The 18399-nt window shown below is 43.8% G+C and overlaps 1 protein-coding gene across 1 annotated transcript in view; it reads right to left on the minus strand.

Annotated features, from left to right (window-relative positions):
* Positions 1-18399, minus strand: part of LOC144752947 (butyrophilin subfamily 1 member A1-like) — a 455251-nt gene that overhangs the window by 236842 nt on the left and 200010 nt on the right. Inside the window, exons 5-6 of the mRNA XM_078640757.1 lie at positions 13777-13903; positions 7973-7995 (exon numbers count right to left, since the gene is read on the minus strand). Of these exons, the coding sequence (XP_078496883.1) occupies positions 7973-7995; positions 13777-13903 (150 nt within the window). The remainder of the gene's footprint in view (positions 1-7972; positions 7996-13776; positions 13904-18399) is intronic.

The following is an 18399-nucleotide window of genomic DNA, read 5'->3' on the forward strand; positions in this document are numbered from 1 at the left end:
AGGGTGTCCCAAAACTCACGTTAGTAATCAAAAACTCCTTAGCAAGCTAGGTACAGTGTCACATTGGATATAACAAACTCTCAATGTTTAGACAATCCAGAATATGAACTTATAGTACCTCAGGATACGTGGAACTCATGAACAGTCGGTCGTTATAGATTTCTTAGAAACCAGAACATGGAGTTAAGAAGAACAGATGTGTATTTGAAATGTTTATTTACTAATGCCGTCTTCTCAGGCGTAGTACCTTAGATAATAAAAGTACACATATTATCAGTAGCAAAATTACCAGCATAGTTACTAGTACATAAAAAGCGAATGGTGACAGTATGTTAACATGCTGTAAATGAATAAGAGTTAGCAACACTTATAAGCAGCCGCGGGCCGTGGAGGGAGTTACGGTGGGGCAGGGAGGCGGGGAGGGGGAGGGGCAAGGTAGAGAGGGCTCCACCCTGCTTCTCCCCCTCCCCGCCTCCCTGCCCCATCGTAACTCCCTCCACGGCCCGCGGCTGCTTATATCTCACCCTCCCTAATACACATATTATATTATTTGCTAAGAAGGTCTCTTTGTGTTGGTTTAGGGCGTGCCCATACTTTAGTGTCTTAGATTTGAAGGAATCACATCAGCATACACCAGCTCTCTCTTCATGTGAACCGCATCAACTGTTGTGTATGTGTGTTCGGCAAAGCAATATAAAACCCGCCTCATGCCCAGAATTGGCAGAAGTTGCACTTATGTTATGAGTATGAAGTCGTGGAGATCAGACCTCATAACAATTCTGTATCGTGTTGTTCTTGAAACTTTAGCACTCGCTGTACAGATATAGTTTAACAAGTAAAGCAGATAGTAGACCAATAACATATTATTCTCATGTAAACCACGATGAACTACTAGGTGGAAAGCTAAAGCAACAACTAAGTGTCTTGTGCAGAAGTTGCAAAAAAGGAAAAATGGCGTTTAAACCGGTAATGAGCCCATGCTAACTTAACACGGTGTAAAGATATCCAGGACCTAGATGACACCTCCCCATGATCCGGAAACGAATAAGATAATAGAAGTGCCATCTCATGAGAGCAGATTGCAAGTTTATATGTGGACGGTCCGCAAGGTAAAGCATTAAAAACTAGGAAAATTTAATGCTAAAGAAAAATAAAACAGCCAAGTACTTTATCGAGTCTTAAGCCAATAGGCAAGGTAAATAATAAAAACTTGACAAATAAGTCAATGAATTGTCAATGAAATTCTAGTACTCAGCATATCAAACATGAAAAAGGTCTATGACATAACTGTGTATGCAAAATAAGCTGCAACAGCCTCCAATAGGAAGTCACCGTCTTCATCCGAAAACAGTTCAGCCATCCAATTTAAAAGCGGAAAAGAACATACGTGCTCTCCCAGCACCGGATCCTCTATCACCATCAGAGGACAGCTCGGTGGGTTTTCAAGAAAGCTCTGTTCCAAGAAAGACTGTGCTGCCGCCAGTAAATTCCAGGGACCAAGTAGTCCATGCATCAATGCCACAGCCATAATCCTTTCGCCAGGACAAACCAACTCGAGAGTAATGATAGGAGTCATCAGCTGATTAAAGTCGACGTCAGGAGAAACCGGTCCACAGAGACACAAATCAATGGCCCAATCGAAATCACAGGTCAGGCAGTGAAATACAGGCTGGACACAGGTGAAGTAGGAGAATCGAAAAGATAATCCATATGCCGTGCTTAATATCGCCAACGGCATTGTGCCATAATATTCTAGCATGCGATTGCGGAACAGTGTCAGCAGCTGCAGGGTGTGAGGTTGCATAGGAGGGACATCCATATTTAAAAATGTAAAAAAGCACAAGAGCGTCCGCTGGTAATGCAAGTAAAAATGCCAATCCACGAACCAGAGTGGAGAAAATGGAATGAAAGGAAGCAGGGATGACTCCAAAGATTTTCTCAAATGAAGTCACGAGACCACTGGTAACAACTTTAAAAAAGTGCGCCAGGGACTTTGTGGAGGATGCGTTAAAGATAGTCGGAAACATGTTGCTGAAATTGAAAGGCAAATCTTAATTGAAAAGGGTGTGCACCTCTGTACGGGTGTTCGCTATGTGAAGTACGAAAGTTTCACGGGCCGAACTCAAGGCCACCTCTCTCTGAGACAAAAGAGCTCTTATTCTTGCCATGCCGTTGAAATCTGTCCCAAGGTTGGTATTTGTGGCCAGATTGAAAACTCCCTATGTTCATGTGTGGGAGGAAATAGAACATTTCTGCAGCAAATAACCCGTTCACTTACTGTTACGATAAAAGGAATACTTTTAATTAACTCAGAACAATCTTCATTATTGAGCATCAAATAACTACCATTTTCCAACAACTTGAACGTGGGGATGATAGCAGGAACTGGCGTGCCTTGCAACACGCAAGCCATATTTGGTCGGTGTTTGTTGCATGAACTGTGTAACTGTATGTGCCTACACATTAGTGAATGATCTGGCGTCTCAGTGCATTCCTCTCCATTCAGATAAACTTCTTGATCATCTTTGAAACATCTGTATGTGTATGGAAGCGACCAGACCTCATGAAGAAAAGCACTACCTAAAGGTTCATAACGACCTATTGGTATATATTTCATACAATTTGAAAACTTATATAAAGCAAAAGGCAGCGTTATTAAACCGTGGATAAGGCACGTTGCCAAAAAACCCGTAATCCTCTGCTGATGATGTCACTGAGCATGTCATGAATGATGTAATATGTGACATCATCAGCAGTGGATTACGGGTAATAGTATCTCTAGTTTACTCCCCTATAGCTGTCTTTCTTTTAACATAAGTGTCTGTTTCCTTCCCTTATACTTACTGTTTTTGGTTCGCTTCTAGTTCGCGTACCGGCGAGCGAACTGGGAAGCGAACTAAGAGAAATAGAGGTTGGCACAGTTCCAAATATTGTACCAATTTTTTAATAACGGGGAGGTAGTTCTGAAAAGAACTTTTTTTTTTTTTTTTCTGAACATTTTTTTACTGTTTTTGAATTTTTCGGAACAGTTTTATATTTTTTGGGGTTTTTCTTGGAGGGGGCAATGAAAACGATTCATTGTAAAGGGCTCAACAGGAGCAACAAAACAAAAAAAAGAAGTATTTATTATTTTGGGCGTTTCGGACAAATTTGCATATGATAGTCAATAGCTCTGTTGATCAGAGTGATGCTTTTTTGTCCGTAGGAAATGAATCCATCGCAAAATGCGCAGATGTGTTTTACATCACCAAATCTCATTTGTATATTTGGCACCATCTCCCTGCCCTCTGGTCCCGTTACTTCCGGTACAACAGATCTTCTGGCCATAATAGGGAGATTATCTAGGTCGTTCCGAAACTGTGCAGCACTGTAGTTGTTAGGATGCCACCTAGTCATATGGCGATGCATTGTGTAGTTTCCGAAACTGTATTTTTTCTCGGTTCCTCTGGACAGTCTATCTTGACATATAAGGCAAGTTACGTATCTTGCATTTACTTTTTTCTGACCTTTGGGAATTTTAAAAAATTGCCAAATGAAGTTTTCTTTCCGGTGAGACGTCTTGGGCTGCTCAGGCAAAAACTGCCTCTCTTCGTGCTCGTCGTCCTGTTCCTCTTCTTCCTCTTCTTGTTGAATTATAACTTGAGCAGGTGGTCCACTCTTCCTTGGATGTGGTGGAGGTGGTGGGGAAGCACCAGCTGAAGCTACTAAAGAAGCCATTGCTCAGTGATCACAAAGGGTCTTTCTCTCACAATGATGAAAGTCAGAGTGAGGAAAGAAGGAGGGATTTTCATCATTTGGGAAAAACAAGAGTTCTCAACCAATCAAAAGTGTTCATTTTAGATTATATGACCTAGTCTTACATCATTAGGAAACCAAAAGTGAAATGAACCAATGAAAAGTGTTATTACCAAGTCACATGACTTGCTGTGTTTACGTTAAGCGCTTTGCAGGGCCTCACGGTTTGCTTCCAGAAACCTGCGCTTTGCGACTCGCTTCGCGTACCAGTTCGCTAACGTAGCACGTCATATGACGTATCACGCGACAACGTGGAACGTCATGCGGACGGGAGGCGTCACGATGTTGTTTTCTAACGCGGCACTTGCGGTAAAGAAACGTTTACCGGCTCGCGGTCTATTTCGCGGCATCAAGGTCAGCTAACGGGAAGCTTCCCGATTCGCGAAGCGGGAACGTAGAAAAAAAAATATTAAAAAAAAAAATTATTCATAAACATATAAAATATATTTTTGGATTTAAAGAAGAATACATTTTACAGCTACAGATATTAGCTGTTAAAAAACCAATGAAATTCACAGAAAAAACCATAGGTTATAGACCATATATAGTTAGGAATTAGCATTTACGAAACCTTGAAAATTCACTGAAAAAACCATAGGTTATAGACCATATATAGTTAGGAATTAGCATTTAGAAAACCTTATTTTACTCACACAAAACCATTGAAATTCCATATATAGTTAGTTGCACTAACTATATATCGCGCACCCGCAATCCACTGCTGATGATGTCACATATTACATCATTCATGACATGGTCAGTGACATCACTGATGACATCACTGATGACATCTCAAATGACATCACTGATGATATCTCATTTGACATCAATGGTCACATCAATGATGATATCATTAATGTGACAATACAATGCATCTCCTCACACTTTAATATAACCTCTGTTACACCCAGTGTTAAATACAGAGTATAATTTTTGAAACCATTGACACACCAATACTAGTTACTACATACGCACTCACTGATTCCTACGTCTACACACACATTCACTCATTCACCCATACAATCATTCATACATACAATCACTCATCTTTACAACACTATCATATGCACTCATACACCTATACAGACACTCACACTCTGACACTCATCCATGGAGTTACTCACACACCTAGTCAGTCCTGTAAAGAATCAATCACAGTTCCATTTTCTAATCTACACAGTTAAACATAGAGTACCTTACATTTTCAAACATATACTAACACATACTTACTCTCTTATAGAATCACTGATACAAGTACACATTGATCTGCACAGAGTCACACACCTCCCAGCCAGCCATACACACACTCAGTCTCCCATACAAATACTTGTGCAACCAATCAATAACCCATATAGCTACTTATATAGCTACTGATCAACACATGCAGCAGCTTGCACAACAACAGACATGCTGATGCACACTTTCAGACAGTTTAGTCACTAACCCGTGCATTTAGTAAGACGCATTTAATCACTCACTCATACAGTCAATCACGCACCTACTAAAACCTTCATTCAGACACTTATACATCCACTCATTCTTCAATATGTAAAACATATTTAAACTTTACAGAAACACATAATCACTGGATGTTGTCATCAGTGATGTCATTTGAGATGTCATCAGTGATGTCATCAGTGATGTCATCAGTGATGTCACTGACCATGTCATGAATGATGTAATATGTGACATCATCAGCAGTGGATTGCGGGTGCGCGATATATAGTTAGTGCAACTAACTATATATGGAATTTCAATGGTTTTGTGTGAGTAAAATAAGGTTTTCTAAATGCTAATTCCTAACTATATATGGTCTATAACCTATGGTTTTTTCAGTGAATTTTCAAGGTTTTGTAAATGCTAATTCCTAACTATATATGGTCTATAACCTATGGTTTTTTCTGTGAATATAGATATGAATGTTGATGCATTTAAAGAGAAGTGTTAAGTTAGTATGACTGTGGGCCCTAAGTTGCAGTTGAGACATTTTCTATGAATGTAAACGTTATTATTTTGCTTGCTTTGTACTCTGCAGATGCAGACCAAAGTCATTCATTAGTGAGTGAAAACCACACTGTATTCCTAAGATAGTGAGGTGAGGAAGAGCTGGCATGGTCAAATAATTCTAATGAAGAGCCAAGGGAGTGTTACCAGCTGGTGCTATTAGACAAAGGGAGGAACCCAAGGACACTTTGGAAGTGTATACCGGAATGTGGGAGTAAGGTGCAAGGCGTCAAGTTTATTTCTGGGAACTGAAGAAGTACTATTATGTGTATGAGGTCATACCGTCCTGATTACTCAGAAGCGGTCGCTCCTCTTCACGCTGCTCCCTGACCCATTTGCCAGACGGGCATCGTTACCACCAGACCACCCCAGTGAAGTCGCATTAAATATTTATTTATTATACACCCTCGTACGCCTGATCGCCTGAACTAATTTGCATATTACCGTAGCGGTAGTGTCCCATAGCGCGCTGCAACGCTCTTGCTATTTGTGCTGCCTGTATTGCATTGTATTGTACCTGATATTGTATTGTGTGTATTGTGCCTGACTGTGTCTTTTTTCACCGCGTTTTTCACAATCTCTGTGCCCCCCCCAACCCGGTATCGCTTTTGGCTTACTGCCATTTTGTTCAGATTGCTGTTGTTGTTTGCCTTCCCTCCCCGACTCACCACCCCGCCTCCCGCCTCCCAGCTGCTCCTCCCTCGCCCCTCCCCTCCACTTCCCGCATATGACAGATGTTTTTTCGAGCAGCGTTCACGCGCAGCGGTCGCGCCCCATGCGCGCCGAAGGTGCGCCAAAGTTAAGCCCGTCTACGCCCGTCCGCTCCTGGACCGCGCCCAGCACCAGACCCCCTGGCCCCCGCCACCCGCACTCCTCCCGCTTAACGTATAACACCGCCACCCTCCTAGCCCTCAACCCAGGACGCACAACAAAATGCTACGAAGCTGCCCCAGGTCGTACCCACGGTCCCTTCGCCTGCCACTCCTGCAAGTTTACCAGCATCACGACCCACTCCAAATCCACCAACCACAAACACAGCTCCGACTCTAACCACCTGAAGTGCATCCTGCTGAACACCCGCTCGGTCCACAGACACGCCACCGAACTTTGGGACCTACTCGATACTGCATCGCCGGACGTCGCCTTCCTTACAGAAACCTGGATGAACACCTCATCAGCACCCGACATCGCCAGAGCCACCCCAGACGCTTACAAGATCATCCGAAAAGACCGCGCCAACCAAACAGGAGGAGGCATCGCCATCGTCCATAAGAACACCATCAGAATCACGACTAGCTTCGACCATAACCCGGCAACCGCCGAACACCTCCACTTCCAGATCCACACCAACCCCAGGACCACACTCAGAGGCACCCTCATCTACAGGCCTCCAGGAACCCGTAAACAATTCAGCGAAGACATCACTGACTTCATCAGCCCACATACCCTCGCCTCCGAGAACTACATTCTACTAGGAGACCTCAACTTCCACCTGGAAATGAAAAACGACAGCAACACCAACACCCTTCTGGACAACCTGGACAATCTCGGACTCAAACAACTTGTTGACACCCCCACACATGTAGCCGGACACACACTCGACCCAATCTTCACCTCCAGCAAACACATCTCCTTCGATAGCACCACAGCTCTCCATTGGACGGACCATAGTTGTGTTCATTTCAGCTACAAAACTACCTCAACCCACAACCCACCACAACCTATTCCTCGAAGAAACTGGAACAAAATCACCGCCGACCAACTCCTCACATCGCTCAACCAAAACCCTCCCACCCTCACATCGGACCCAAACAAAGCTGCCACCAAACTCAAACAATGGATCACTCACAGCGCTGAAGAATTAGCACCCTTGACAAACCACCAAACCAAACAGGGTAGCAAATAGGCCCCCTGGTTCAACGACGACCTTAAGAAATCCAAGAAACTATGCCGTACTCTCGAGAAAACTTGGAGAAAAAACCCAACCACTGACAACATGACCACCTTCAAGACGGCCTCCCGTAAACACCACCAATTGATCCGATCCACCAAAAAGTCAGCATTCAAGGATCGACTCGACAACAACACCCACAATAGCAAGGAATTATTCAACATCGTCAAAGAATTCACCAACCCCACCGCAGCCTCAAACGACATTACTCCCTCCCAAGACCTCTGCGATTCGTTATCCTCCTTCTTCTACAACAAAATCGCCGACATTCATAACAGCTTCGAGAACATTTCCAAAGAACAATCCTCTCCACCCACCCCGAACATAAACCACCATCTAACAACCTCAGCGCCTGGAACCCAATCACCACTGAAGACACCATCCGCCTAATGAACTCGATCCATTCTGGCTCACCAACCGACCCCTGTCCCCACCACATCTTCAACAAAGCAGACTCCATCATCGCACCCCATCTCCGTGATGTCATCAACTGCTCCTTCAGCTCCGCTACCTTCCCAGAAAGCTGGAAACACGCCGAACTCAGCGCCCTCCTGAAAAAACCCACAGCAGACCCCTCTGAGCTCAAAAACTACCGCCCCATATCCCTCCTCCCATTCCCTGCCAAAGTCATTGAGAAAGCCGTCAATAGCCAGCTCGCCGCCTTCCTTGAATCCAACAACTCCCTCGACCCCTCACAGTCCGGCTTTCGAGCCAAACACAGCACCGAAACCGCCCTCATTGCAGCGACAGACGACATCCGAACACTACTGGACAACGGAGAAACAGTGGCCCTCATCCTACTAGACCTATCCGCCGCCTTCGACACAGTCTGTCACAGCACCCTCATACAACGCCTCAGCAACATCGGCATACATGGAAAAGCCTTGGACTGGATCATCTCATTCCTCTCCGGGAGAACCCAGAGAGTCCGACTTCCCCCATTCAAATCAGAGACCACCGAAGTCATCTGCGGAGTACCACAAGGATCTTCACTCAGTCCCACCCTCTTCAACGTTTACATGAGTCCACTCGCATCCATCGCACGTCAACACAACCTTAACATCATCTCCTACGCTGACGACACCCAGCTGGTCCTTTCCCTCACCAAAGACCCTAACAACGCCAAAACCAATCTTCACGAAGGCATGAAAGAAGTAGCCGAATGGATGAATACCAGCCGCCTAAAACTTAACTCCGACAAAACGGAGGTCCTCATCCTAGGATCATGCCCCTCTGCCTGGGACGACTCATGGTGGCCTTTGGCTCTGGGCACGGCTCCCAAACCCACAGACCACGCACGTAACCTTGGCTTCGTCCTAGACTCCTCACTCTCGATGACCAGACAAGTCAACGCCGTCTCATCCTCCTGCTTCAACATACTCCGTATGCTCAAAAAAATCTTCCGCTGGATCCCCCCCGAGACAAGAAAGACTGTCACCCACGCACTGGTCACTAGTCGACTGGACTATGGAAACACCCTCTATGCCGGAATCACTGCCAAATTACAGAAAAAACTCCAACACATCCAAAACGCTTCAGCGAGACTCATTTTGGACATCCCTCGCCAAGACCACATGACCGGTCACCTGAAAGACCTCCACTGGCTTCCCGTCAACAAGAGAATAACATTCCGTCTCCTCGCCCACGCACACAAGACCCTCTACAAAATAGGACCCGAATGCCTCAACACTCGACTGTCCTTCTACACTCCCGCCCGCCAACTTAGATCCTCCAACCAAGCCCTCGCCGCAGTTCCGCGCATCCAAAGATCCACCATGGGAGGAAGATCCTTCTCCTACTTGGTGGCCAAGACCTGGAACTCACTCCCCACTCACCTCTGCCTTACACAGAACCACATCTCCTTCAGAAAAGAACTTAAAACCTGGCTATTTGATAAATAATGAACTCCCTCCCCAAGCGCCTTGAGACCCTCTGGGTGAGTAGTGCGCTATATAAATTCCTGAACTTGAACTTGAACTTATATTTCTTGAGTGTCTTTTGTGCATTTTAATTAGTGACCCACCTTGGGACTAGTCAGATTAGCGTTAGACTTGGAGAGGTGCAGACTTCTTCTCCTCTTCTGACATCTCCATTTGCGTGGCTTCATGCTTTACAGGATCTCCCACTTGTTGAACTTCTACTGGGGTTCTTATGCTGACACCTCTCTTGCTTTTATTGATTTAATATGGTTTCCAAAATTCCTAGGTTAGTGTAGGGAATATTAGAGGTTATTTTTCCATGTATAAGGATAAGGATTGAGATCATTCATAATACTATCAAGTACTATACCTTTTTCTTTGCATCACTGGTACAGAGATTCTTATATGCTCTCTGCTTTTAAGGACCAATATTGTCCGTCGCTTTGGTCTTTGCTTGGTAATTTTGTATTTTAATAGTAAGTTCTTAAGATTTAAACATATATCAGTTTGGCTTTGAGATTATAATAAATGTTTTTACTTGAAGATTCTGCCTCAGACTTTTATTGTGTGGTCTGAAGGATCTCACTGTACCATAAGATTTAAATTGTTGTTAACCCCTTTTCCTCTCAGGCTGCTACAAAGCAATCAAAAGTCTATTATGGTTGTCTATTGACCGGAGTTGAATTGGAAGACGTTGGTGAGAGCATTCTCATCATGCTTCTCTTGCCTGGTGCCACATGAGAATTTCCTAATCTACTGGACCTACAACCTTTCTTTGTATGGTCCAGGTTGTCAGCATGTGAATGATCACAAGTGTGAATGTGTGCACCCCTATGTAGATGTGACCTTGTATATGTGTCAAAGTCTACACCTGTTGTTTAATGTTGTGTGGTTAATCCTGGTTGAAGCTACATAACAGTAGGAAGCTGGCACTAGTGTTGTCTTTTATTTCGATTTACGTGGCTACAATGCATTTACCAAATCAAGGGGTTTTCATCAAACGTTTATTTTGGTTGCAACCCCATTAAACATGAATGAACAACAAAGTAATACATATGACTGCATCAAGATCTAAAACCATGAGAAAAAAGGGTAAAACAGTGTATTGCACAACGCAGAGACTCCAAAGTGAAAATAAGCAAGAAGATGTATGAATCCTCAATATATGAATTGCAACATATATTACAACATTGGATGAAAAAGAAAATACATTTATAAAATTGATTCCATTAAATATTTTTTTTTTTAAGAAAAAAAAGCTCAGCCTGCCTAGGTTCAAGTTCTTACTGAGGTCTCAATGGTAAAAGGTGTGCATGACTCAATAATACATGTGATGTTAAATCAGTTCATTAGGAAAAGTATTCTAGAATACAGTTTGGGAAGTTTAATTACTGGGAATGCCCGTGTCTCTTCCTTAACATCCAAGCTGCATAAACGTATCTACTCATAGCAAAGACTATTTGAGGGTCCATATTCCCCGTAGTACCTTGGGGCAACTCTGTAGTACCTAATTCCTGAGTTTAGTCAAAGTGGTTTTGACCCATGTGCTTCTTCCTTTTTGGGATAGGAGAGAAAAAACTAATAACATTTCTAACTCTATCCTCTTGTTCCATTACTAAATTAATGTGGGGATAGGTTCAAACATTACGTTGAGATCCTCTGCAGTGATCAAAGGGAATTGTGATGGTTTATGGTACAAAAAATAATTGAGTTTTGCTAGAATAATAGAATCTTTGTGACAGCTTCCCGATCGATTATAGATGTTAAACAAATGAATACATGAACTATTAGATACAATTATAATCAACCCACATACATCCTCACAAACAATAGACATTCTCCAGGTAGATGCTTCAACACTATAATTAATAAAACCATATATATTAATAGGAGTTAGAGACTAGGGGCTAGATGTAGGTAAATGTTATTTACCGATTCATAAATACCGAATTTTACTGATTCGGTATTGATGAATCAATAAATATGAAGGGGGGAGATGTAGGTATTTCCAGATGTTGAAATACCGAATCGTTAATATTCGGTATTTACCGATTCGGTAAATACCGAATCGGTATTTCCTATTGATGGGATATTGATTCAATGGGAAATACTGATTCGGTAATTACCGAATCGGTAAATACCGAATTCTGCAAGGGTGCAGGGGGTGTCACTTTGACACCCTCTTGCACCCCAAATACAGGCATGTGTGCCATGTGGCAAACAGACATGCCCTAAGGGCATGCCTGTCTGTCACATGACATAGGTGTGCATGCACACATGTGCATGCACACCTGGATTCGGTATTTTACCACCCAATTGGATTGGGTGGTAAAATACCGAATCTGTAAGGCCTGTGGGACTCAGAAGAGTCCCACCTACATCTTGAAGTTACCGAATCGGTAAAAATACCGATTCGGTAAATTTACCGAATCGTTAAAATATGGCCCCTACATGCCAATTCTTAAATACCGGTCGGTAACGGCCGAAATCGGCCGTTACCGACCGGTATTTTGGCTCCTACATCTGTCCCTAGGTCTCCTGCAACAAAATAAGGTCAAATTGGTTAATACATTTGACTCAAACAGAATCTTGTAACTTAGCACACAAGTGTGCAACATTCCAGGAGAGCAACTGTAAATCAGATGACAAATCTAATCCTTCTTCAGGGGAATTTGACGGTTGTGGCAGGGAGTGGGCCATGACATATTTTGGAATAATCGGATGGGTGGAATACTGGCTCTTTTGGACAAGGTCTCTTTCTCAGGCAATGATCGCTGGGATTTGATTCAGACAGCTCCTAGGTTTGAGGATGCTGTAGTGTCTGTAGACGGTGCAGGTTCATGCAGGTTCCAGGGTTCAATGGTAGTTTGAACCAAAACTGGATCATCGCCTGTAGTGGATTTCAGCTTTATTTTGAAATGAATGTTTGAGCCTGATGGTGGAAGAGACCATATCTTCATTGCCATTAGTCCTTCAACTAGTTCATAGCCTTTGAGTATAAGCTTGATGGAGTCAAGGTTGTTTACATGGCCTGCCAGGCGTTCACCTGAAAGTATGTCTTTGTTGACTATTGCACTGCATCAACGGTTAAAATGAAACCAGTGAATGGTTTAGTTAATGAGTGACTCTGTGCCCTCTTTTTGGCCTGGTTTCATATAAATCACTGCCCTCTCTTCAGAATGAAACCTAGGAGATATGGCAGGGCATGTTTATTTAGCAATCGCTGCCACAGACCCTCTAACTGTTGGCATCTGAAATTATGATAGCTGGTCTCGTCACCTCTGAGTCTAATTGAGCGAATGAAATTCAGAACCCTGGAGGACTAGCGAATAGCTGGGGAGGGGGCTGGCTTGATTGACAGCTGGCATGGGAGATCAAAAGATCCCTTGGATGAAGAGACCTTTCATGGATTGGAATAAAAGGGTTGCTGCCATCTCCCTTGTCATATGAGGGAGGATTTGTATGGCAGCATGAAAGGCCATGGCTATCTTGTAGGGTCAAGTGCCCAAGGGAGTCTGTCTTACCAGGGTCTGGAGCTCCCAAAATTCTCTGATTAGCATACAGGGTTATAGCTGAGGTAAGAAATTCCTGAATACCCCTACACTTGCTGTTTAATATATAGAGATTTCTACTCTCTTTACTGCGCAAGGAGAGTTGGGTACTCTTTCACTTTCACCTTTGGGTGCACAAGGAGAATTGGGTGCTCTTTCACTTTTACTTTTGGTGATGGTCATTCTGTAAAAATGGATCCAAATTCACAACTATTTTAATGTCCTTTTGTCTTTTGATCTTCACAGCCTTGAGAAAGCCCCAGGCATATCAGCCCGAGGGGGTGAAACCCGGGTTGCCTGTTTTTGAAACTGTTATTACACATTAAATATACTTATCTTCAAATAAAGTGTGAATGTCACATAAAACGGATAGAACTCTGATCTATTATTGAAAGGGAAGACACTCCTTCTTGGTCTTGATTCAATGTTTAACTTTCACAAACCTTTGACGAAATTCCATATCAGAATTAACAAAGATAAGGCAAAAATCAGAAGCAGCACTTTACTATCTCTTATATAATTTTGTATGTCTGGGTTCACACTGTTTGACAAGCACCTACCGGTTTCTTGTTTCTTAAAGACGTAAACAGCCAATGGAATCAAAAGAATCCCAAGTACTGTAAATAAGGCCGGTGTGAGAAGACGACTTAAAGCACACGAAGACATGTTCTGGTAGAAACTGTCTGGAAAACACAAAATAGACAACACATTTATTTCATCAGTCGATAGGTAGAGCTAACGCACTGCTAATGGTTTATCTTTTTACAAGAGCGGAGAACAAAATAATAATATTAATCTTTAGATCATACTGGTGAGCTAACTACTGATTGTATTCGATGCAAATGGTCGATATTCGACCACTGAACTCTTTTCAGTGCTCTTTCCAGCCTAGATGTGATTTGAGGTCTGCATGCCAGAGGTGCCACATTTATGCCCAGAAAGTGCCCTCAGGAGATGGAGCAGTCACAAGCCAAGTGGTTATTTGGGTCTCTCCCTCTTGGTTAAATCTTCCTGCAATGTGGGGCATGTAGCAATAACATGATTCAATATTCTGCCCCCCTCCCAGGATGGAGGAACCATTGTTGATGTGTGGAGCTTGGTAGCCCACCTTAGAGGTGTGACTACCTGAGAACTACATGCCCACGGAAAAATCAGTTAGGCAACTGTTTTCCCTTCTTTGTCCCTGTTGCCAACTTGTCTTCTATGAAAAAAGAGCAGCGCCTTCCATGTGTGCACACTCTCTGCTCTTCAAGGATTGATTTTTCTCTAAAGCTTACCTTTTAGGCTAAGACCCAATTTGGCTTTCCTACCAAGAAGAGATTCAACCTCTTTTCATGGCAGGCCCTTGTTCCTTCCTGGGAGTCATGTACTCTGCTCCCAGGAAGTTAGAAATATGTCCTGAGGCCAGCAACCATAAACGGCTACTGGAACCTTGGGCAACAGAGTGGCACCTTTCTAAAGTTGCCTTTTACAGAAAAGATACATTAAATTAGACTTAAACATTAAGTCGGAATTAATGGCATGATTCTTTTGATACCTTGAAGTATCATTTATAGTAGACCCATTCAGAAGTTAGCACTGTTGAGTTCTCAGCATGTAACCTTGCACTCACCAATGGGGCTACTAGTTATGCTCACAGTAAAAACTTCAGTTTATAGTTTTTACTGAGAGAACATGTAAAAAACACGTTCTGCTGTTTCTAATAAACTGCACCTTGCCTTCCAACTTGCTAGGTGTGACTTGGGGTAGCTCATATATATTAAACAGGTAGATTTGGGCTTTGCTATTACTGTAAATGGCACCATTGAGTTAGTGATTGATAAACTGCTCAGCCAATCTGCAGTGGCAGGCTGGGAACTGGGAATTAGTTTGTCACACTTGTAGTGGCCCAATAAGTGCTACAGTCCGCAAGGAACACTAACTTACAGGTACTTATCAGTTAGTTAACTTATTATATTGTGGGTAAGCCTATCAGGCATGTACGTTTTAAGGGCTTAGGTACCGCCATTTTGGTCTGGTTGGCAGGACTCAGTGCACTCTCAGTGTCAACCAAACAAAAAGCATCATCAGTCCAAAAATTTGGGGGTGATCATGCGAAAAGAGTTGTTTCCTTACACATGAGATTTAATGGGTGTAAATAATTTCCCCCTTTTCCTGACCCCATGCATCAATGGCCCCATCCATCCCAGAGTTTTTACTCCTTCCTGTGCATAGAGACTTATATAGAAATCTGCAACGTAGCCTTGCCCTACTCTGGTGAACCCACCTGGAAAACTCACCATGCCAGGCAAAGTGAATCACTAAGCTTGGTCACACGGGTTGGAACCTCTCCAAAAGAAGGACAAATCTCTGTTGTACGGGCACCAAGACCTGAGAGATTACCTTGTGAACATTGTCATCCATAATAGACCCTAATATACCGATACAAATGTAGGTCAAGGGTATATCAAGTTCTTCCAATTCCTCCATTTCATCAGCAGCAATTTGCCTTCTGTCCTGACAAATATAAGAACATAAAAACAATACTGAAACACTGGGCTCCTTCCATTCTTTACCTATGATCAATGCAGATGCCAAATTAGTGGGGGTTATGCACCTGTTGGGTAAAGAGGATAGTGCAGGTTTTACTCCATAGGGAATTGCAATTTTTGCTGCTTGGCACAGGTGCAACATTATCTGCATTCGGACAAGAGACACTATGCTGTTGCCTCACTTAACCTTGAGAAGGCCTTTGATAAGGTTGAATGGGACTATATCCATCTACACCGGAAGTGACATCACTGGATTTCCCATCATCCATCTGCACTAAGCATGGGCGGATCTAGCGGATCACGCGTACGCGAATTTGCGTATTAACGGATTCGCAATCCGCGACAATCCGCGAACTCTCGCGGATTTGCGGATTTTCCCGTTTTTTGTGTTGGCGAGCGTTCGTGCGGATTTTGGGACAATTTCGCAATTGCGAACTTACTTTTCGGCTCGCAACGGCCGCGACTATGTTGTTTCTACGTCTGGTTTATCATCACAGGTTCACAGCACCGTCTGTTTCACCACTGCCACCCTCTGGGACACCCATGCCACCCTCTGGTACATCCTCACTGCCACCCATTAGGTTTGTTTATCACTGTAGTTTCTGGGGGTTGAAAAAAGCAAGCACACCTCCCCTACTTCAACTGCCATGAATTAATTTGGGGTTGATTAATGTGTCAGTTATTTTGAAAGTTCCAGTCTGGCTGGCACCTGCTTCCTTCCTTATCTGTAATTTGCTTTCTGTTGCAGTGCAATTTTTTTTCACAGGACCTTTATGGTCTACTTGTAGCTATTCTATGAGCCTGCTGTTTGGGTCATAGCAGGGTCATAGAATAGTTGCAAACTCTGGAGGGGCCCCTCAGGAAGCACTAGATGTTACTAATGTTAAGTTTGAACTTTTGCACCTGCTCATTGCTTTCAGTTTAGCAAAAATCGTTTTTTCTGCAATTTCGCGCGTTTTTTGGGGCACGAATCCGTGCGAGATCGATTTCGGAAGCCGCGAATGCTTGCCAATACACAAAAAAAAATTTTGCGACGTGTATGTTCGTGTGATTTTGTGCGTGTTCGCGAGGCGCTTGTAGCTATACGTTTGCCAAGTTACCCTAGCGGTCGTACACGGGCGCGGCCATCTTGTTTGCGTGACGTAATTCCGTTTCCGGCCGCTATGTGTAATCTCGCAAACTGTGCTGCTCACTAGTACAATTTTGCGCGTGCTCGCGAGGAAAATCTCGCGCGAACTTACCCACGCGGTCGTGAACGGGCGCGGCCATCTTGTTTCTCATTCATTGCTATGGTTCTGGGCATGCTTTCTGTATCCTCTCTGAATCTCTGCCATCCTTTGCTTGTTTGAAGTTTATTTGATCTATTTTACTTATTATCTATCCCTCTATTTTTCTAGCTCTATATTTTTGTGTTTTCTGCTGCTTTTAGTTACTTTTAAACTACTTTTTTAAACTCTTTTCTTTTCTTCTTCACTATTCTATTTCTTCTTTATCATTTAACTTTATTTCTGCCCAGACCATGGTAAAGGGAGCCGGGAAGCACCCTGAGAAGGGGAAGGGTCCCGCACCCCGTCCCCGGCTCCCATGCGGGCGTTTGAGGGGGGAGCAAGTGGTGCCACGGGAGATCTTTAGCGCGGAGGAGGTGGCCGCACTCATCTTCCACGTCCAGCGCCGCCTCCCCAAGACGATCCTGGGAGGAGGCAAGATCGCAACCGGCTATGGCATCCGGGAGCGCCGGAAGCGGTGGGAGAAGGTGTGCCGGGCCATGTTTAAGCTCTCTGGGGTCCGGCGCACATATAACCAGGCCACCCACCGCTGGACAGATGTCATGGACCGGGAACGGGACTTGCTGGACGCGCTCGGCGTAGAGGTCCCCGGGCTTGGTGAGTAGTAGTAGCTATTCATCACTACTCTGTTTTATCCGGCTCTGTTATTTGCATATCTTTGTTCTTTACCAAGAGCAATAATGCTGCCGATTACATTGTAGGTAAATTATATTTCAAAATCTTCTATGCATTTCAGGTGCACTGCTCTCCTTCTCAGTAGCCTTGCTTGCTACTATGCTTATTTGTTTTGTATTTTGTGTTCATTTCATTGGCCTGAGAAATTATGTATGAGTGTAGTGTAAAGATAAGAACTGCGTAATGCTAGACACTAAGGGTCATATTTTCAATTACCGGCGCATCCCTGCAAAGTAGCAGGGATGCGGCAGTAATTGTGTGCCATGCCACCACCACCCATTGGCCTTAAAACGTCACAGAAGCCTTACGCATCTGTGCCGTAAAGGCGGCGCATTGCTGGAGTTGCGTGATAACGATGGCGCAGCTCCAGCAATGCTCTGGGGTACCCTATCTCCCCAATGCTGCATCAAGCCGTACGTCAGCTTCAAGCGCGCAGGGTGACTGATTGACATCTTGTAGATTTCCCTCAGCCACTTTTAGGATTCGTTCCTGCGCAGGTACGCCCTCCCTTGCGCCGGAACGCCCCCTGATGGCGCAAGGGCTTTACAACGTGATGCATCGCCCATATGTGTTTTTTTTTAATATATACGCCGCACCAACACCATGGCGAGTCTTTTGTTCTGCCGCTGCGTCACAGAAAGTCACGCAACAATGGAGGAAAATGAGCCGCAAGGGACTTCTAAATCA

Source organism: Lissotriton helveticus, chromosome 5_1, assembly GCF_964261635.1.
Source record: "Lissotriton helveticus chromosome 5_1, aLisHel1.1, whole genome shotgun sequence".
NCBI classification, from domain to species: domain Eukaryota; kingdom Metazoa; phylum Chordata; class Amphibia; order Caudata; family Salamandridae; genus Lissotriton; species Lissotriton helveticus.